General features: G+C 32.7%; 1 protein-coding gene across 5 annotated transcripts in view; it reads left to right on the top strand.

Annotated features, from left to right (window-relative positions):
• The window catches only part of LOC117117835 (inosine-5'-monophosphate dehydrogenase 1a-like), a 41,263-nt gene extending 27,830 nt beyond the window's left edge, over positions 1-13,433 (top strand). Inside the window, exons 10-15 of one of the 5 annotated variants that reach the window (XM_033262304.1) lie at positions 720-779; positions 5,899-6,042; positions 7,055-7,199; positions 8,060-8,203; positions 9,413-9,467; positions 9,658-13,433. In XM_033262304.1, coding sequence (XP_033118195.1) covers positions 720-779; positions 5,899-6,042; positions 7,055-7,199; positions 8,060-8,203; positions 9,413-9,467; positions 9,658-9,726 — 617 coding nt within the window. In that variant the 3' untranslated portion in view covers positions 9,727-13,433. Of the gene's footprint in view, positions 1-719; positions 780-5,898; positions 6,043-7,054; positions 7,200-8,059; positions 8,204-9,412; positions 9,501-9,657 lie in introns of those variants that run through there. The other 4 variants (XM_033262305.1, XM_033262307.1, XM_033262308.1 and 1 more) reach the window with 4 other exon arrangements.
• The last annotated feature ends 4,823 nt before the right edge of the window (positions 13,434-18,256 follow it).

Below are 18,256 nucleotides of genomic sequence, written 5' to 3'. Positions count from 1 at the left end.
AAAAAAAAATTATCTTGCAAATCTGTACGCTATATATGTAATGGACCTCTTGCTAAGCCTGTCCCTGGGATATTTTTGCTAAGGTCACACAAATGCTGTAAATCATGTGTAAACATGCATATATGTACGTTTATGTATGTTTACATATGTATTTGTGTGACCTGGGTGTAATCATGTTCTGTTCTGATTGGTTAGTTTGAATAACACTTCGTAATGGTCCATTTGCCAATCTTTTTGAAAATCAGCTGCCAGCTTCGTCTCACTGTAGACTTCGCAAAGTTTAAATGTTAATAAATTTCTTTGCTAATATCTGTATAAATTGTTTATCCAGTTCTTGTTTTTAACCCCAAATTTGTTTTAATTTTGTAAACATTTTGTGCCTTGTAGTGCTATCAGTCTTGTTGTTTGATTATGGCATTAATATTTTAAAAGTACTTTATAATACTTGTGTTGTGTTAAAGATGCTTGTTGTGACTGATTTATTTATTGATTGATAGTATAACTATATATTCAAGAAAACTTATTATTTTTTTAATCTGTTTGAAGATTGGAAAAGTTTATTTAAAAGACTTTTTTTATGTATTTGTTAATATTGTGCTAAATTTATTTTGCCAAGTACATGTGTTAAAGATATCCATATTCCTTTAGACAGTTCGTTTGTGTTTGTTTATAAATTTTCTGAATTTATATAAATTGAAGAGATTTGTGTACTTTATTAGTTCCAGCCATGGAACAGGACGTTAAAGTGGTCCTTTATGAGGGTCAGCAGACTCCAAAGAGTAAGTTAGCCATGCTGCTGGCTGTTACGGCCACCAAAGGTTGGCCAATTTCGATGGTTACTATGGATGGCTATACCCCCACACATGCATGATATGCTCTGCTGCCCTCTATGGCATTTCATCACCACAATTCCATAGTCAGTGTTTCATGTAATATGTGAATTGCATTTTATAATTTGTAACTATGCATGTTGCTGCTTTCAAAAAATTTCCTATGTTTCGTAAACATGTTTACATATTGCATTTAAAAAAAAATGGTTTCATTTCTCATTGATAAATTTTTACATTAACCTCTGTTTACACTATCAAATTTTGTGACAAAAAAAAATGTGATTGCTTATATTTGAGTGCAATATGTCATCATCATGCCAATATAAAGATCTGTCCACACTATCAAATTTGATGACAAATTTCTGTGATGTGCCCTTTAAGCTCTGTTCGCACTCCACTTTTATTTTATATGACAAACACATGCGATGTGCCCATAATTGGGTGATTACATCATCATGACCATATATTGTCACATCGTGTTAAATTTTTCACATAAAATTTGATAAGTGTGGACAGAGATTTTATATGAGCAATCACATTTTTTTTGTCACATATAAAAATTTTATAGTGCGGACAGACCTTTACATACTTTCTAGTTAATGACAAAAAGCATAAGTATAATGCATATTTATCATGCTTTTCATAAACTTAAGAAATTAAATGTAATTCATAAAAATATTTTGTCATCCAAAGTAACCATTATTTTGTTTAAATTTGAAAATAAAAAAAACAACTGAAATTTTTTTATTGAAATATAAATTCAAAAGATAATAAACTTTTTTTTTTGTCGTAAAATGACAATTTATTAAATTACATATTCAATTTATTAAATTACATATTTACTCTGAGGTTCTCATGTCATTTAATGAGAAATTTGATTTTATTTTAATGTTTTGCTTGAAATTGAATTACTGGTATCCAAGCCCTGTGCAGACATGTGACATACCTAAATATGGTCATAATGACATCACATCATGACCATATATAGGCACATCATGACTTTATTTGGACATTCAACAGTTTTTTTGGTCAAAGTAATTGTCTGTACAGAGCTAAACAATAGAAACAATCAATTGTATTAAACTGATGCATCCATATACAATATGTTTGCTGCCCTCTGGAGGAAAAAAAACCAGTTCAGAAATTTAATGCATAACATTTTTTGAATAAATTAATTTTAGTTCAACTACTTATATCACTGTCTAGCATCTTCAATAAAACTTATAGATGTACAATCTGTCCAAAATATGAAGAAAAAACTTCCAATGAAAACATTTAATATCTAAATTGAATTAACAGTAAATATGTTTCAATGATGCACATAATAAGGGGAAAAAATTTTTGCTTTTCTTCTGATTTATAAACATTTTAATAAAAACATACTTAGCCTAGATAGGAGGGAAGGATCCAGAAATTTTTAAGCGAGGGGGAACTAAATTTGTCATTACAAAATGAGTTGTGGTACGACAAATGAAAAAATGAGTAATTGATATATTTAAATAGATGACTATATATAAGCTTTATTTTGGTCTCATGAGGCAAAAGTCCCCCTTAGCAGAAATGGTCCATATAGTGAGCTGTCTGGTAGTTGAGAGTGAGCTGTCAAATGGTCCAGAGGGAACTGTTAGCAGCTCCATAAACTTAACTTTAATTGGTTTTAAGAGTCCATTGGGAGTTAACAAGAGAGTCCTGGCCAGCAACATATAGCCATTGGAATGTAAACAAGAAACCCATTACAATCACTCACTTCATCTCATGGGCTTCAGTGGCAATAAATAATTTAAGAACCCTTCGCTATTCAACAAACCAGCAGGATGTATAACCCGGGTTTTTTCCAAAATCTAGGTGCCATGGACCAGTTCTGTTAATGGCCAGATATGCAGCATGTTTGAATCATGTTCCTAGGTTGAGTAAAACCGGAGTAAGATCATTTTAAAATACAGATGTCTAAAAAAAAATTGCCTCTAAAGATAACTAACTGATACATTTTATGTTGGTTTTCCTATCAATTCTGAAAAATAGCTTTGAAAAATGTGCCTTAAACACATTAGGTAATTACTCAACTCGGAACTTTTGCTACTATGAAATATATATATTAAAAATAGAAACCTTAAATTTTTGTCAAAATATCACTTCAGATATATTTTCTTGAATATATCAATTGACCTGGCGTACCACAAGTCTCATTTTATCATGACACTTTGCATATAGGCCTTGTAATATAACTGTACAGATAAATAAGTATCCAATACTGTAATGGCATGATTCCTATTCATTATTGTTACAAAATATTGTAAAATTCAGTATGTGTATGCCATTTCATATTTGTTTTTCTGTTAAAAATAAAAGACAGCAGTGGCAAAACCACTGGGGATAAATCCGCCCCTGATTACAGTAGGCCTGAATTATCTGAATTTTAAATGCTGTATAGTTTATAATACATACATAGAAGCAACATATTTCTCCATGGCTGGTTCTAATCAAATTATAAATTATTGTTTTTAATGATTGTTGTTTATTAACTTCTTTAAGCCAATTAATTTGTAGATTTTCATGTTAATGTAATTTTAAGCCTATTTGATTGACAAAAAGTATAGTAAACAGATTTGTAAATAAGGGGGTGTACAGGTACGTAGGCTGATCTTATCGTATGACGAAAACAGTCTTAGAAAATTGGGTTGATAAATACTTTTAATTAAATTTAGAATTTTTTTAGAAGACTAATTGTGCTGACAGATGAATAAAAATAAAAGAATTCGGAGTGTTTTGAAGATTGAACAACCTTGGGTTGTAGGGTTGTTGCTATAGAAAACCATAGGGTTGGTGAATTGTTAAATTGGTAAACTTTGAATAATAAGAGTGGATTTTAAGGATGGTAAAAGGGGTTGAAAAAGGTGGGTGGAAGGCCATGAAATTAGCTTTAGACTGGGTGGAAAATTTCAAGGCAAAAAAATCCCAAAAACATAATTCACTATAATAAGAAAGTATAATATAAACTCCAAGTATTGAAATGCCTGCAATCATGTTGAGATACAATATTTCTACATTAATTATGTCATCATCAGGAATGAAATATTTTGCATGCATTTAATTAATTGCTCATTTATGAAAATAAAATAAGTTGTCTTTTAAAATGAAAAAAAAAAAGAAAGGTATCAACAGACATGCATTATGAAAATCTTTATAGCCAGCTATTAAAGATATGCAAACACTATAAAAGCGTTGACGAAATATAACATAATATTTTATGCGCCTCTTAATCGGTGATGTAAACATTTTCTATTCTAATTTCTAATTTTTAATCAATTTCTTATAATGTAAATATCAATTGGAATATTTAATTTTATTGTTCACATTTATTTGTTCAAGATAGGTATATGTTTAATAAACAAATATATTTTTTTACGACCATATTGATATTCTTGTTCTATCACTTGTGTTGGCTCAACCAAAAAAGATGCTATTTTTATAACATGTTCTTGATTGACAGTGTCTTATGCACTTGTAGAGCACCTGATGATTAATTGATTAAATCGTGGTGTCAGCACTTATACAGATTAACATGTTTTGTACACTCAGTTGACGTTTTTAAGTGACTCGCTATATAATGTCCTGTTCACACTCATAAACCACCATTGGCCCTACCCCAGTCCCTTTACAATATAAATAACCAGAAACTCTCACAAAAGTCAATAAAACAGACTTTGGTCGATGTGGCATTTTGTAATTATGTGTGTTTACACTATGCAAAGCTGGCTCCAAAGGGGTAAATGGGGCCTTGATTTCTATTCACACTATTAATTTTTTGTGACAAATGTTTGTGATTTGTTTGTACATTGCCATTATGATGTCATCACACCCATAATTGCGACAATACACAGGAATTGTCACATACAATTTGATAATGTGGACATACCTTTAGTCTGTGAAGTGTAGTCGGCCTCGATTTTATTATTGTACAGTATGTCATATCACACCCTTAATATTTAGACAAGTCTCGGGATAATTTGTTACATAAAATGTACTAGTGTGGACTGGCGATTAATCTTGTGAAGTGTTGTTGGCCTCAATTTTATTAGTGAATCTATCAAAACTACCCACACTAAATACAAATGAATAAGTTTAGTTGCACACTAATTAGAGTTGACATGGTTTAATTGTTGTTTTTACTAGAAGATATGAATGATATGTTATTATAAAAAAAGTTTCAAAACAATTTATGCGCTTTTTACTAAAAGTGATAAATAACATTATTCTATAATATGGAAGTGATACTGGGGCTTTGGACAGGGCTTATCAAAGACTGTTCACATGGTACTGTGGACGGGGCTAAGCCAAAGGCTATGTTTACATGGTCCTCTTGACAGGGCTAACCTAACTAAGGCCCTGTTCACACTGTACTTTCGACAGGGCTATACATTACAGTCCCTGTTCACATGGTGCTGTCAACAAAGCTAACCTAAGTCTGTGTTCACACTGTACTATCGACAGGGCTAAACATTACATAGTCTCTGTTCACATCGTGCTGTGAACAGGGCTAACCTAAAGCTGTGTTCACACTGTACTGTCGACAGGGCTATAACCAAACACTCGGTTTACATGGTACTGTCTACAGAACTGACCTAAGACTCTGTTCATATGGTGTTATCTGCAGGCCAAAGGTGCTGTTCACATGTGCTCTTCTGTGGCATGTTTATAGATTTGTTGTCAAAATATCAACATGGAATTCGTCCAACCATCTGTTAGTGTTATTAAACCTCTGATCATTTGTACTTTACTGTAGTTGTTTTAATGGTTCAGCTGTATATATTGGATGTTGCTAATTGCATGCTGAATTCCCTGTTTTTATTACAGTCTGTCTTAGAATTAATGAAGAAATAAATGTATCCAGGGATTTATATAATCTACAATTTGTCTTCCTTCTGACTAATACAGTAAAAAATACTTTTTCCAAAGTAATCTCTAAATTCCATTGAATTCTCCAAATTTATCCATATAAATGTCAGAAATATTAACAGAAGCTGTTTATCCATTAGAAAATGATGGTTTCGTCTGGTTTTATTTACAGTGATGGCAGTAGGGCGCCCTCAAGGTACTGCTGTGTACAATGTTGCTGCATTTGCAAGGGAAGCGGGGGTGCCGGTCATCGCAGATGGGGGAGTGTCTTCTGTTGGCCATATCACAAAAGCCCTTGCTTTGGGTGCATCTACTGGTAAGTGTTTAAACATTTAAGTTTTTGGCTCTGTAGAAACACATTTGACTGATGTCAGTGAACACTGAACATAATGATACCAACAATGTGGTTTTAACATGACAGCAGGGCTGATTGAAGGGGAAATGGGATAGAGAGTGAGAAACAAGGTGGTATGAAACCGTTTTGAACTACTTGAGTAACAGTTTTGCCTAGTAAATTACATTTGGGAAACAACATAAGGCCAACTCAGACAGCGTCATACGACGCAACCGGATGCGATTCACCGTCAGAGAACAGTCTTATATCATCGTGAACATTGTAAACAGGTTTAATATTCTACGACGTGAATGTCCCCAGCGCAAACCATTGTGTCTGTGTTTCACTCGCACAGATCCGACGCGTCAACAAATCGCATCAGAGTGCGTCGTACAATGCTGTCCACGTTAAGCTCAAGTTGTTGCAATCTTTTCCTTAGGCCTTACACTTCTAAACTCCATCTTTATAATATACACAGGCTGCTTATAGTTAGAGTGCACCTCGTCCAAGATGTACTGTGCTGTCAAGTGTATTGTTGTAAAGAAAGAGCAGCTTAGCTCAGTCGGCTAAATTGGTTGTAGCGACTGTGTGTGCGCTGAACCGTGGAGATCTCTAAGTCTCCGGTTCAATTCCCATCGCTGCTCTCCTTGTGTTTCAGCTGGAAGGCTGAAATACAAGTTACCATAGCGCACCGTCTTTTTGGATGAGACATTTAAACCATTAGTGTGCAGTATGGCCCGCTTGCATGATAAAGAACGCAGTACATTCTTCGGAATAGAGTAGGTCTCCCAGTGTGCTGCCCATTCACCACCAGATGGACCATACTGGCAACAAGTCTTCTGACTTAGTGGGCTACAGTATCCTCGGTAAAATATTCACACCTGTTTCACGCCGAAGTACTCCCGTAACTGCACTATATAAATGTAAAATTGTCATTAAATTATTAATAAACTTATTCCATTTTCAATTAATATTGCTTTTTTTTTAAACTCAGTGATGATGGGAAGTTTGTTGGCTGGTACAACTGAGGCTCCAGGTGAATACTTTTTTTCGGATGGTGTCAGGCTGAAGAAATATCGGGGTATGGGGTCACTGGATGCCATGGAAACCAACAAGTCAAGTGCCTCCAGATATTTTAGGTATGTCATGTTATTATGTATCCATAAATTTACAATTTTAATAAAAGAAAGTAGACCTTTTATGATGTACAGGAAAATATTTTTTTTAAATATTAACAGATTTTAAATATTACTTAATGCTGTGTAATTTACACACAAAATTAATTTGCGCGAGTCTCCTGCATGGAAAGTCTAGCACACGTCTCTGCTAAACTGCATATGTGGCAAAGACAAGCCAAACCAGTCACTCGTCGCAAATTGTGTTTCAGAGTAAATAGCAAAAAACTTGCTAGAATGTAAAATTTTTAAAAATCTATTTTATTTCACTAAACTGAGGTTTATGTATCTATACATCATGCTGTGCTGATATTTTTCCCAATTTCAATGTTAAAACAACACTTTTTAAAGATTTTATGATAGCTTCTGCATGAGAAATGCCTGAAATCATAAACTTTGAAGGCTGATTTCTCATATATTGTTCTTTAAACAGCTGTATGCTTAAACGCTTGTAACTAACTTCATAAGGAAATGTCGGATTTGAATGATTTTTTTACCATTTTATAGCTCTTATTTTACTCTTTAACCCTGTATTAATAACTCAAAATCGATTTTTGCAACGAGTGACTGGTTTGGCTTGTCTTTGCCACATATGTTATTGTAAGATTATCAAGTGTCTGGTTAATGTAAGAAATCCAGACATCGCAAAAGGTATAATAATCACTAGTTGCAAAAGTTGTTACTTCCTGCTTATAAAGTATAACCCTATCAACATTTTCTCTTGTGACACTTTAATAACAGATGAGTTTCAATTTATTTTGAAAGCTCAGAAAAATGCAGTATTAATTACTAAGTTTTTTAATTTTTTTTTTTTTTAACTTCAGTGAAAGTGACAAGCTAAAAGTTGCACAGGGTGTTTCCGGATCTATTGTGGATAAAGGTTCCATTCATAAATTTGTTCCGTATCTAATTGCTGGAATCCAACATGGCTGCCAAGACATCGGAGCCAGGTCAACTGAAGTTCTACGGTGAGTTCACAGCGAAAATGTACCAGCTCAGGAGGATGGAATGTAGCATGTCTTATATTTTTCATTGTAACACTTTTTTCCCTCATAATATTGCGTTCTTTCTAGATTCAGATCAAAACATTGTTTGTTGGTGTTTCCTGCGTGTAAAATGATGTTAAGTTTTTGACCAAAACACGCGTTTTATTCGTATATATACATTTGTTCTTCTGAATCCATAATCACAGGAGCTACACAGACGTTAATGTAGCTTCCTTTAGCGAATAATCGCGAATAATGATTTCTAGTCGCTCTTATCAATTGACTGGAAAAGTCATAACAGGGTCACTACGTGCAGGTTAACAGCATTTATATTCATAATTATCTGAAAAAAAGTTTTTTGTAAATGTTTGCTTTTTCGCCATCTGTTTTTTTTTTTTTTTTTTTCTTTTCTTTTCAATATTGTGTTCTTTCGAGATTTAGATCTCCAAATTTTGAAACGTTTTAATCCACATGGACTTTACTGGATGAGATGATGTGAATGATTTTTTACCAACACACTTTTTATTCATAAGTGACCCAGAAACAGTTAGTTAATATGGATTTGTACACATGCGTTTTTTTTTTTTTTTTTGCCATCTTGCTGTAGCCGTTCGAGTCAAGTTGTTCAGGTGTAGAATATACTGTGTCAAATTATACTAATAAAATAGTGATTATAATAGCAAATATTGGAAAACATGATTGAACTAGTAAGAAATCAATATAACAAACTTTGATTTTAATAATAAATGCATAATCACGTATAACATTAGACTTTATGACGTTATTTTGTTAATGATGATGTCATCATGAGGAAAAATCTTTCGTTAAATCAACTATTTTTTAAATCTGAATTCGTAAAATGGATATCTTTACGTTATTTACCCTAACAATATATACTGTAAAGTTTCCATGCAAAACAATAGTTAAAGTTGCTAATTTTGATTGAAAAATACCAAGCTCTTTTTGTCGGTGGAAGACCAATGGTTGTAAGTACTCATTGAGGACAAAGTATTTAGAACAAGTGTTATTTATTCAACACTTACAACTAAATTGCATTATTTAAAATGCTATTTATTTTTACAGTTATTATTCTATTATTATTTTTATAATTATATTATTATTTTTTTTTAAATTAAAAAGATTAATTTTGAAATACCAACTCATTTATAACATAATTTCTTTTTCCTACAGTGACATGATGTACGATGGGAAACTTCGATTTGAGAAACGCACAGTTTCTGCACAGGTAGAGGGCGGTGTGCATAGTTTGCATTCGTAAGTTTAACAGTTTTTCTAACAAGACTGACAAAGGTTGTAGTGGTGTTGATCGTGGGTTGGATTTTGTGGATTTACTAATAGAACTATCAAGTGTGCGGTTTTATTAACATCAGTATTATCCATACAATTTTATAAATATTTGATTATTTTAATTTCAGCTACGAGAAACGTCTATACTGAAGGCAAAAGAATCTGCTGTTCCGAGAACTCCTACCATCCGTATGTGATCCGTGTATTAAAATTGACTGCATAATCTGCGAAGGGATTACCCTTTTGTTGATTTTAATGTCAGTAAAATGGTGTATAATTTATGAATCTTATTTTAATTTGTTTGCTATTATATTCATAGCAGAAACTTATGTTCTGTTATTCATACGTGTAAAACTAATAACTTTCATTTAAAAAATTAAGTGATGAGTTTTCTATGATTTTTATTAAGCAATAGAAAGGTCGTTTCTATTTTTTTTTTTTTTTTGATGTGCAGAATTGTACACCATTAAAGATTATTTTACTGTGGTTTATCCCAAATATTGTAAGAACACAAAAAAACTAATTTTCTTGGTAACTGGGTGTTCAGTGTGTTAGGAGTTTGCTGGTAATTAGAAATACATTTTTGTGATTAATTGTAATAATAATGTAAGCCTTGGATACTATTTGATATTTGGTGTGTGATAGTATACATATGGATTTTCATGAGTGCAATGGTATAGAATATTTTTTAACAAGAGTTGAATAGTACATTCCATCTTTCACTGAAAGAAAATATTGTATTCCATTGTATGAATGAAAACTTTCATTTTGTTATATATAGAACTTATACAGTGTAAAGTATAAAGATTGTCATTTGTTTGGTGGTTTTCTAATAAAAAGAAAAAGATGGGCTGAAAAAAAGAATTGGACAGCGAAGTCAGCAAATGGCACAAAAGATTAACAAAAAAATTGATGTCTGCTATGAAATTTACTTTTTTTTTCATTGAATAAAATAAACACTGTTTTAATCCCATGTTATCTATACTCGACCCATTCATTTAAGAAGAATTCAGATTTGTGTATAATAATAGCTTAACCAATTTAGAATTTGTGAAAACAATTTCTTGTTAATATAAGTGTTGTTTAAAGTACACTAGAAATTATTCAAATGTTTTGTAGTTCATTGCTAATAGTTAGCCTTGGTATTGTTAAGAATGGTTGTTGGGTGTTGAGCTTTGAATTAATACACCATATTGGAAACTCTGTGCTATACGTCAAACCAGTAATAGTTGCCTTGGGTATTTTAAAGCAAAATTTATGAATGGAACATAAGTATTTAGAAAAAAATAAAATTTAAACCAAAATGTGTATCTTTCTTTCACTGCCCTGACTTGGATGCCATTATACTTAATACAAAAGGTTTCAAATAATAATTGTAGTGGAGGGTGTGCTGTGTAATACGTACATATTCATAATTTGCATTCCATGTGTAATTAATGGGAATATTTATTTAAGAGGACATAAGAGTTGTTATAATTGTACAAATTGTGCTAAGTACAGTATATAATCATCTATGTTTACATTTGCCCTGAAGTTGAACAAGTAATTAAAATTTATTTAGTAGATCTCACAGTTTTTGGTAAAAGTGTCGGTAAAATCGGTAAAATTACTGGATATTTCGCCTAGAGGCTATTTTGTAATGTATTATAATTGCCAGAATGTTATGAAGATGCTGAATTTTAAACTACAGTAAACCTTTCTTTTAAAAAAAAAATTAGAAAATAAAATGATATTTTTATGTGGTATTATTAAGATTTATATTTATATAAATCTTAAAAGAATTGAACTAGCTAAAAATTGGTCATTTGTATGATTAAAAAAAAAGTTATAAATGATAATAGGTTTGTTTATATTTTTGTTTTATTCAGAGGCCTAGATCAGGATTATTATAGAAAGTTTATCTCTGATCAAATAAAGATTTTGGTTTGTAGATTTAGAAATAGTAGTGTGAAATAGAGATTCTAAGAAGTAGTGTGTTAAGTCTGTAGAAAGCTTTTTCTGGAGAAGATACTATAGGAGAATAAGTACTTTATTTTAGAAATTCATTGATATTGCTGAAGATAAGTGTTTATTGCCTTTTACCACTTTAAAGTGTATAACATTAACAATGCAAGGTGCTTTACGTGTATAAGTAATACTAGTATATGTTCTCTTGCTACTGGGCAGAAGTCACTCTAGCTACCTGTTCTGTGAAGCATTTGAATTGTATATTTATTGGTACTGTTTTCATTATTTTAATTATTATATTATTGTTTCGAATTTGATGAAAGAAGTTATGGATATGCTAATTGTTAAATGAAATTGTTATTTAATTGAAGGTTGAAACTCCCTTATATTTAAGTATACATACACTGTATATATGAAATAAAACACAAAGGTGGTAGTTGATTTGTTTCAAACTCTACTGGAAAAGTAACTGGCTTTTATACTTTTCAACTGTTTCAATCTTTCAATAGCCAGGATTTATACTAAAATTAATCTTGTCATTGATATGTTGGAGATTTTCAGTGATAGACGTCAGTAGATACAAACGTCAGAGCTTGCCCTTTCCAATAATATAATATCTAAGAAAAAATAAATAAAGTTAAATTGCTTCAAAAATTTAATTAATTACCGTGACAAATATTTTTCCACCGTGATTCAAAGATCATAAAATTACACAACAATTTAATATGGAAATCTGTACAAACTCTCGATTGTCAAAATCTGTAATTCAGCTAAATCTGAATTGTTTCAGAAATAGCAGCTTATAATTGACCTAAGCCCCACCTTCGATATTGTTGCTAAGGTCCCCACAAAACGGCAGTGTAAAAACATACGTACACAGAGACTGTACACCTGTGTTTGTGGGACAACACGCGTTTTTGTGGGACAACACGCGTGTTTGTGGGACAACACGCGTGTTTGTAGGACACACGCACATTCCTGGCCCAGGTCAGATAGGCCAGGTGTTAAGTTTAATTGTAGCACTCCGGAAAGGTCCATTGAATTAGAGGGGTTTTTTAAACCATAACCAGCTAATTTTAAAGGCTGTGTTACTTAGTTTATTCATAACTATGTCACCTACTAGGGATAATGTTTTGATTGGTCAATCACTTTTGGTATTTGTGCATATAAGCTTGCAAATATTGATAATTTTTCATTCCTGATGATGACATAATTAATGTCGAAATATTGAATCCCGACACGATGGCGTGCATTTCGATACTTGGAGTATGTATTACACTGTCTTACGCCTATCTATTGTGCTAATTGGTGGAGCTGGCTTAACTCTAACCTTAAACTTCTGTCTCGCTTTCTTTATGCACTATGGCATTTCGGAAGAATAACCATTTCCTATTTTATAGGATTCTAACATTTTTAAGAACTTTACTAGCTTTAATTTACTTATATGTATGGGATACAAGGTGCTTGTAATAATTGTATAATTCCACTAAGTATTGCTGGTCTTGCTTCTCATTACCTTACAAAAACGGGTGCGCATTTTTTATTGTAATCTAATCTAAATAATTAGGATTATTGGAATTTCGTAAGCTTGTAAACATTGTTATTAGGATTTGAAAGTGTTTTTTTTTTCCCAACCACGGAAACTATGATTGTGTACAATGATTCTAAAGCAGAACAGTGACAGGGGAATTGTAATTGCATTTGCTATAACAAAATATTTTACTCGTCCTGTTTGTTTGAATATGTGTATCTTCACAATGCACAGGTGTATATCAGTCGTGATGCTCTTACGAAGATGTTCAAATTTCTCCCGGTTTTCTGCAAAAGTAAATAAATTGACGTGGGTAGGGAGGGCAGACGAGAAACAAGTTTATTTATTTGATCTTCGATTTTACATATTCACCCTTCGTTTGTATTCAACGTTTTAATTTTAGAATAAAGATGATACTCGTCACTATTTTGAGTTGTTGCTTTATTATATTGCTGACGTAGATTGAGATTCGTCGTAAAGTTATAGACCTGTCGTAAACTCTAAAAAAAAAAGCCATAACAATTTCAATTGATAGAAATTGAATAGTTGTTTGAAGGTTTTAGAAGATTATAAATTGCCAGAGAGGCGCAGATCAAAACAGCTGATCTTTAGACGTTTGACAAGAAAAAAAAGTTGATTACCAGTCAATTCATCAGTAGGGCCAAAATTGACTGGTATAAGTTTATATGGGAAAAGTTATTTCCTGCTGTCTGTCAAATGGCCAGAACCCAGCTAACCATCGTTAACTATATAAACATTGAAGTAACGTTGCAGTTTGGTGTACAGAACTTGGTGTTTGTAGAATCATCACGTATTCATAAATTATAGTCGTGCTTTGCAGCTGCAAGTAACGTAATTTCCGACTAAATGACGTTACAAATGTAGTTTAATTTTAACGTTCGTTAACGAGCTAACATTAATTTCTGATATATCTCAACCACATCATTCGCGAACATTAAAACTCGCTGGAAAGAATGTTTATTTGTTTTTATAATTAATATTCAAAGTACACACGAAATATTGGCTCCTTGCATACAGATATATTTCATTCCTGAATCATTTATTGCTCCGTGAGTTCGTCTCCTGACCGAAAGTCCACAAACAATTCTGACCTTGGCCACTGAATTTGTCCTCGCATGTCTCACGCTTATATTATTAGTAAAGTACCTGTGATCATTTTATATGGATATGTTTTTTAATTCTTCCAGGTGAATTTATTCACTCTATAGATGTTGTTTGCCCTTGTTACTGTCACCGTATAGAGATTTCGGCCCCTTGAGCAGAACTCACTGTTAAGGAATTCGGGCAGCTAGAGACTCCTGAATTCACTATAAATGTTACTGTTATATTTTATTTACAGTATTTTATTTTATTTTATTTTATTCCTTTCAGCCAATACAACAACAACAAAATCAATAAAGAAAGAGGAGGGCTAACAAGTGGCAAAAGCGGTACAAAAACTACTGTCACCGGATATGATGTTCCCCTCCGACTCCATTTTCAATATTAAACACAGATAAAATAAAAAAGATATTTGCTGTTATGCACAAAAGGGTAAATTCGCTGGGAGGGGATTGGTCAAGACAAGTACTGTAAAATTCTTATTAATCTATTTTCTTTGCAAAAACGCCATTTAACAATTTCGGTAACAAAAATACATTTAACATTCTATTTAAAACTTTTCACTACTACAGTCACATCATCCTCCTTTATTATTCCATAATAGTTTTAAAAATTTTTGTTGTAAAGGTTTATTTTGATAAAATTATATAAAACGCAAAGCATGTTGGCTTACATCGACTGTAATTTATTTTATAGGCTTCCAAATTTACGTTATTCCTTATATTTTTAGTTTTCTATTTTTATTCAGATTACTGTGTGCTATAAACGGTCAGAATGACGTGTCTTCTGTTTTTAGTGGCTTTTGATTTTAATTTTTCATGAAGGCATCATTAATGCTATATACAGAACAAATTCATTATACACGATTTCGATGGTTTAAAATTACTCTAGCCTGATTTGTTTTATCCATGTCTGCAGGCGACAGGTGTTTTTTGTTGGTCGGTTACTTTCATGTGGTTTGCAGCATCGCTTACCTTAACATTCGTTGATCAAGTACAGTAATGTATACTTAGTATTAGTTGAGTTTAACATTTTAGATAGCTCTGTGTCCGTTCGATAGATGCTCGTCACGAGGGTATTCTAAGAAAATAAAACTATCAAGATAAACGTTTATCAAACGTGATGCTCTCAAGTAGAGTAACAAGAATCGATTACAAGATTTTCACATTTTGTACAAATACCAAAGGGGACTGCTCTTTGAAGAAGACACCAAATGACTAAACAAAAAGATCAGTAAATTGCTTAATAATTGCTTTTTTTTTAAAGTTGTTTCAATATATATAGAGAAATTAAAACATTTATGCATAAGAAGGTGCTGGTGAGTCGAGTCGCCGATGTGAGTCGAGTCGCCGATTGGTATCGAGCGGTGTTGCCGCTATACAACTTCACATTGGCGTTGGTTCGAGTCGCTACCTGCCCTAGGGTTCGGTTGACAGAAGTCTCCAGGGGCGGATTTAGGTGTGGGGAGCGGCGCCCCCCCCCCCCTTTTGGAAAAGTAAAGAAAAAAAAAGAAAAAGAAAGAAAAAAGAAAAAAATAATAGCCAAGAACGCCTCAAATGTTCTTTTCGGACGTCTAGAACACAAAAATTTCGTAAGGGTATGCTCCCGGACCCCATAGGACAATGTTGTCTCGATCAGCCCAACTTTCAGCCCCCTTTCGCCCCCCCCCCTTTTTTGGACGTCTGTGGATCCGCCCCTGGTCTCTGATAAGTACTTAAAATGCACCAGGACCAGTGTACCTTAAACAACCCATAACACCGTACAGTATGTGTATGTGTTACCCCGGGCCGGTTCTATGGTTCGTTTCAACTGTCGGCTGCTAGGTAATCACGGATCAAAATGCATACGCACCCCTCCACCAAAATCATAAAGGTCCTCATTTTTTTAAGACAGTAGAGAATGTATTAAAAGGAAATCTTAAACCTTTATATATTAACCAGTAATATATTGTTAGACCAGTATTTTAGGCATTAGAGTTGTCATAGTAATGAAAATCGAAGCTGCGATCCAACTGGCTCTGTCCCGACTGATCTCAGTTGGTCAATCTTTGCCTCGATCCATTCTCAGTCTTGTCATTGATTCTCTTCAATCGATTACTATTTTTTATAGTGTGTATCGTGTATAAAAAGAAGCGAGAACGTTTATTTTATATCATTTCGAATCTTTAGGTTTATTCATTAGTAGTTCACGGATGAACTAAACCAACAATTTGTTATATAATTATGGTAAATGTTTGTTTACGGGCAACTATTTTAGTGGTGAATGCAAAGAGGTATAGTACTACCCTTCGTAACGTATACGTGCAGTGGCCTGCGAGGGCCATACTATATGAAACATAATGGGGATGATAGTAAAAAATGATAGACCTTGGTATTTGACGTAGATCTAGGTATAATATAAGAAAGAGAGCTTGTATGGATTATACAACAGTTTCTTGAAAAGGTTTATCGCAAAAATTAAGAATGGAGTCAAAACAGGGGTGTCAGTTAATTTTGGCTTTGCAATGCCCTTGGTTGGGAACTTTTGTCGTTTCTTTTTAAAATGTTAAACTTGCGTGCATTTTTAAAATACTTTTTCGTGATACGTCTATTCTATTTGAAGGTATCTATTCTCGTTTAAGTCCTATTAGAAATCCTTATATGTAGAATTTCAAATTCGGTTTCCGTTCGAATTCTACATGTAAATCGGACTCACTCAATTATATTCTTTATCATTTAAGACAACAGAGGATAAGTTATTTTCCCAACATGTTCTTTCGACGTCTGTCATGACTTCATGCGCCCCATAAATCATTATATATTCAGTTAAATAATCCCATTTCATTTAGGCTGATCTATTGTATCCTGGATTGATATCTTACAAGCTCAGCTACAGATCACGGCGGATTTCTTTGAAAGAATTCTTTCCAATCCTGTTGAGGTTTTTTTTTTCCTTTGGTTTAGGTTACCAACGAACATATCAATAAGCATCGCATCGTTCTGGAAATTTTCCAAAGTACTAGAGGCGGAGAAGGGAGCTACAAATGACAGCAGACTCAGCTACAAATAACAGCGGACTTCTTACAATCATGTTACAATGGATCTTTTCGAATGCAGTTATTTTTTGTTTCTTTTTCTAAAGTTAAGGTAACCTGGCATAATAATCGATGACCTTTTTATATAATTAACTTATTAACATAATTAATTAATTTTAACATAATTATACAGTCCACTTTAAAGTTTTCATTACGATATCAAACAATTTGAAAACTGCTTTTAATGCTCATATGTTTTTTTTTTTTTTTTTTTTTTTTTTTTGTTTTTTTTTTTTTTAGAAATTGTTTCTTAGATAAATTGACATTATTTCATATATTTTTTCTCGCCGTTAGCCTATCTTGCTGTGTTTTCCCTCAAAATTAAGATAATCCAGTTCAAAACAAGATAGTTGCAACTATAAACTAACGTAGTTGCAACTATTAACTAGTGTCCACACTGTTTTCACTGTGTTCACACCTGTAAATACACTGTTATTCTGTGCTCACTCTGTGTATTCAAAGAATCCCACCGATTCCACGCTGTAATCAGCACTGTGTAAATATTCTGTCTATATTTTGACATTTTGCAAAGGGTTTCAATACACGACCTCATAGCCATTTCTCCCTTCTTCCCAATCACAGAATTGTGAATGTCACAATAGAAAACCTTCTTATTTTCTACCCGGTTCCATATTCACACTCTTATTTTCACTTAACAATTCCTGCATTCACACATGATTTCAAACAGGTTTTTGAGATGAAAACTCTAGTCCATCAAAACAACCTCCTGTTGATAAGGCTCTGTCCAGAATATAAAATTGTATTTGACAAAAATATGTGACACATGCCTAAATATGGTAATGATGACATCACATCATGACAATATAATATAGGCACATTATGACTATATATGGACATACTGCAGTGTTTTGTCAATACAAATTTTATGTTAATATGGTCATGGTGACATCACATCATGACCATATATAGGCACGTCATGACTATATATGGGCGCACAACAGATTTGTGTCAATACAAATTTTTATGTTCAAATTGATTGGCAACGTCACATAGTCTGACAATATTTAAAAAAAAAAACATAGCGTAGACATTG

This window comes from Anneissia japonica, unplaced genomic scaffold, assembly GCF_011630105.1.
Source record: "Anneissia japonica isolate Jap-2015-1 unplaced genomic scaffold, ASM1163010v1 scaffold288248_len282104_cov177, whole genome shotgun sequence".
Taxonomy (NCBI): domain Eukaryota; kingdom Metazoa; phylum Echinodermata; class Crinoidea; order Comatulida; family Comatulidae; genus Anneissia; species Anneissia japonica.
The sequence above is the reverse complement of the archived record's forward strand: the minus strand, read 5'-3'. Positions and strand labels throughout refer to the sequence as shown.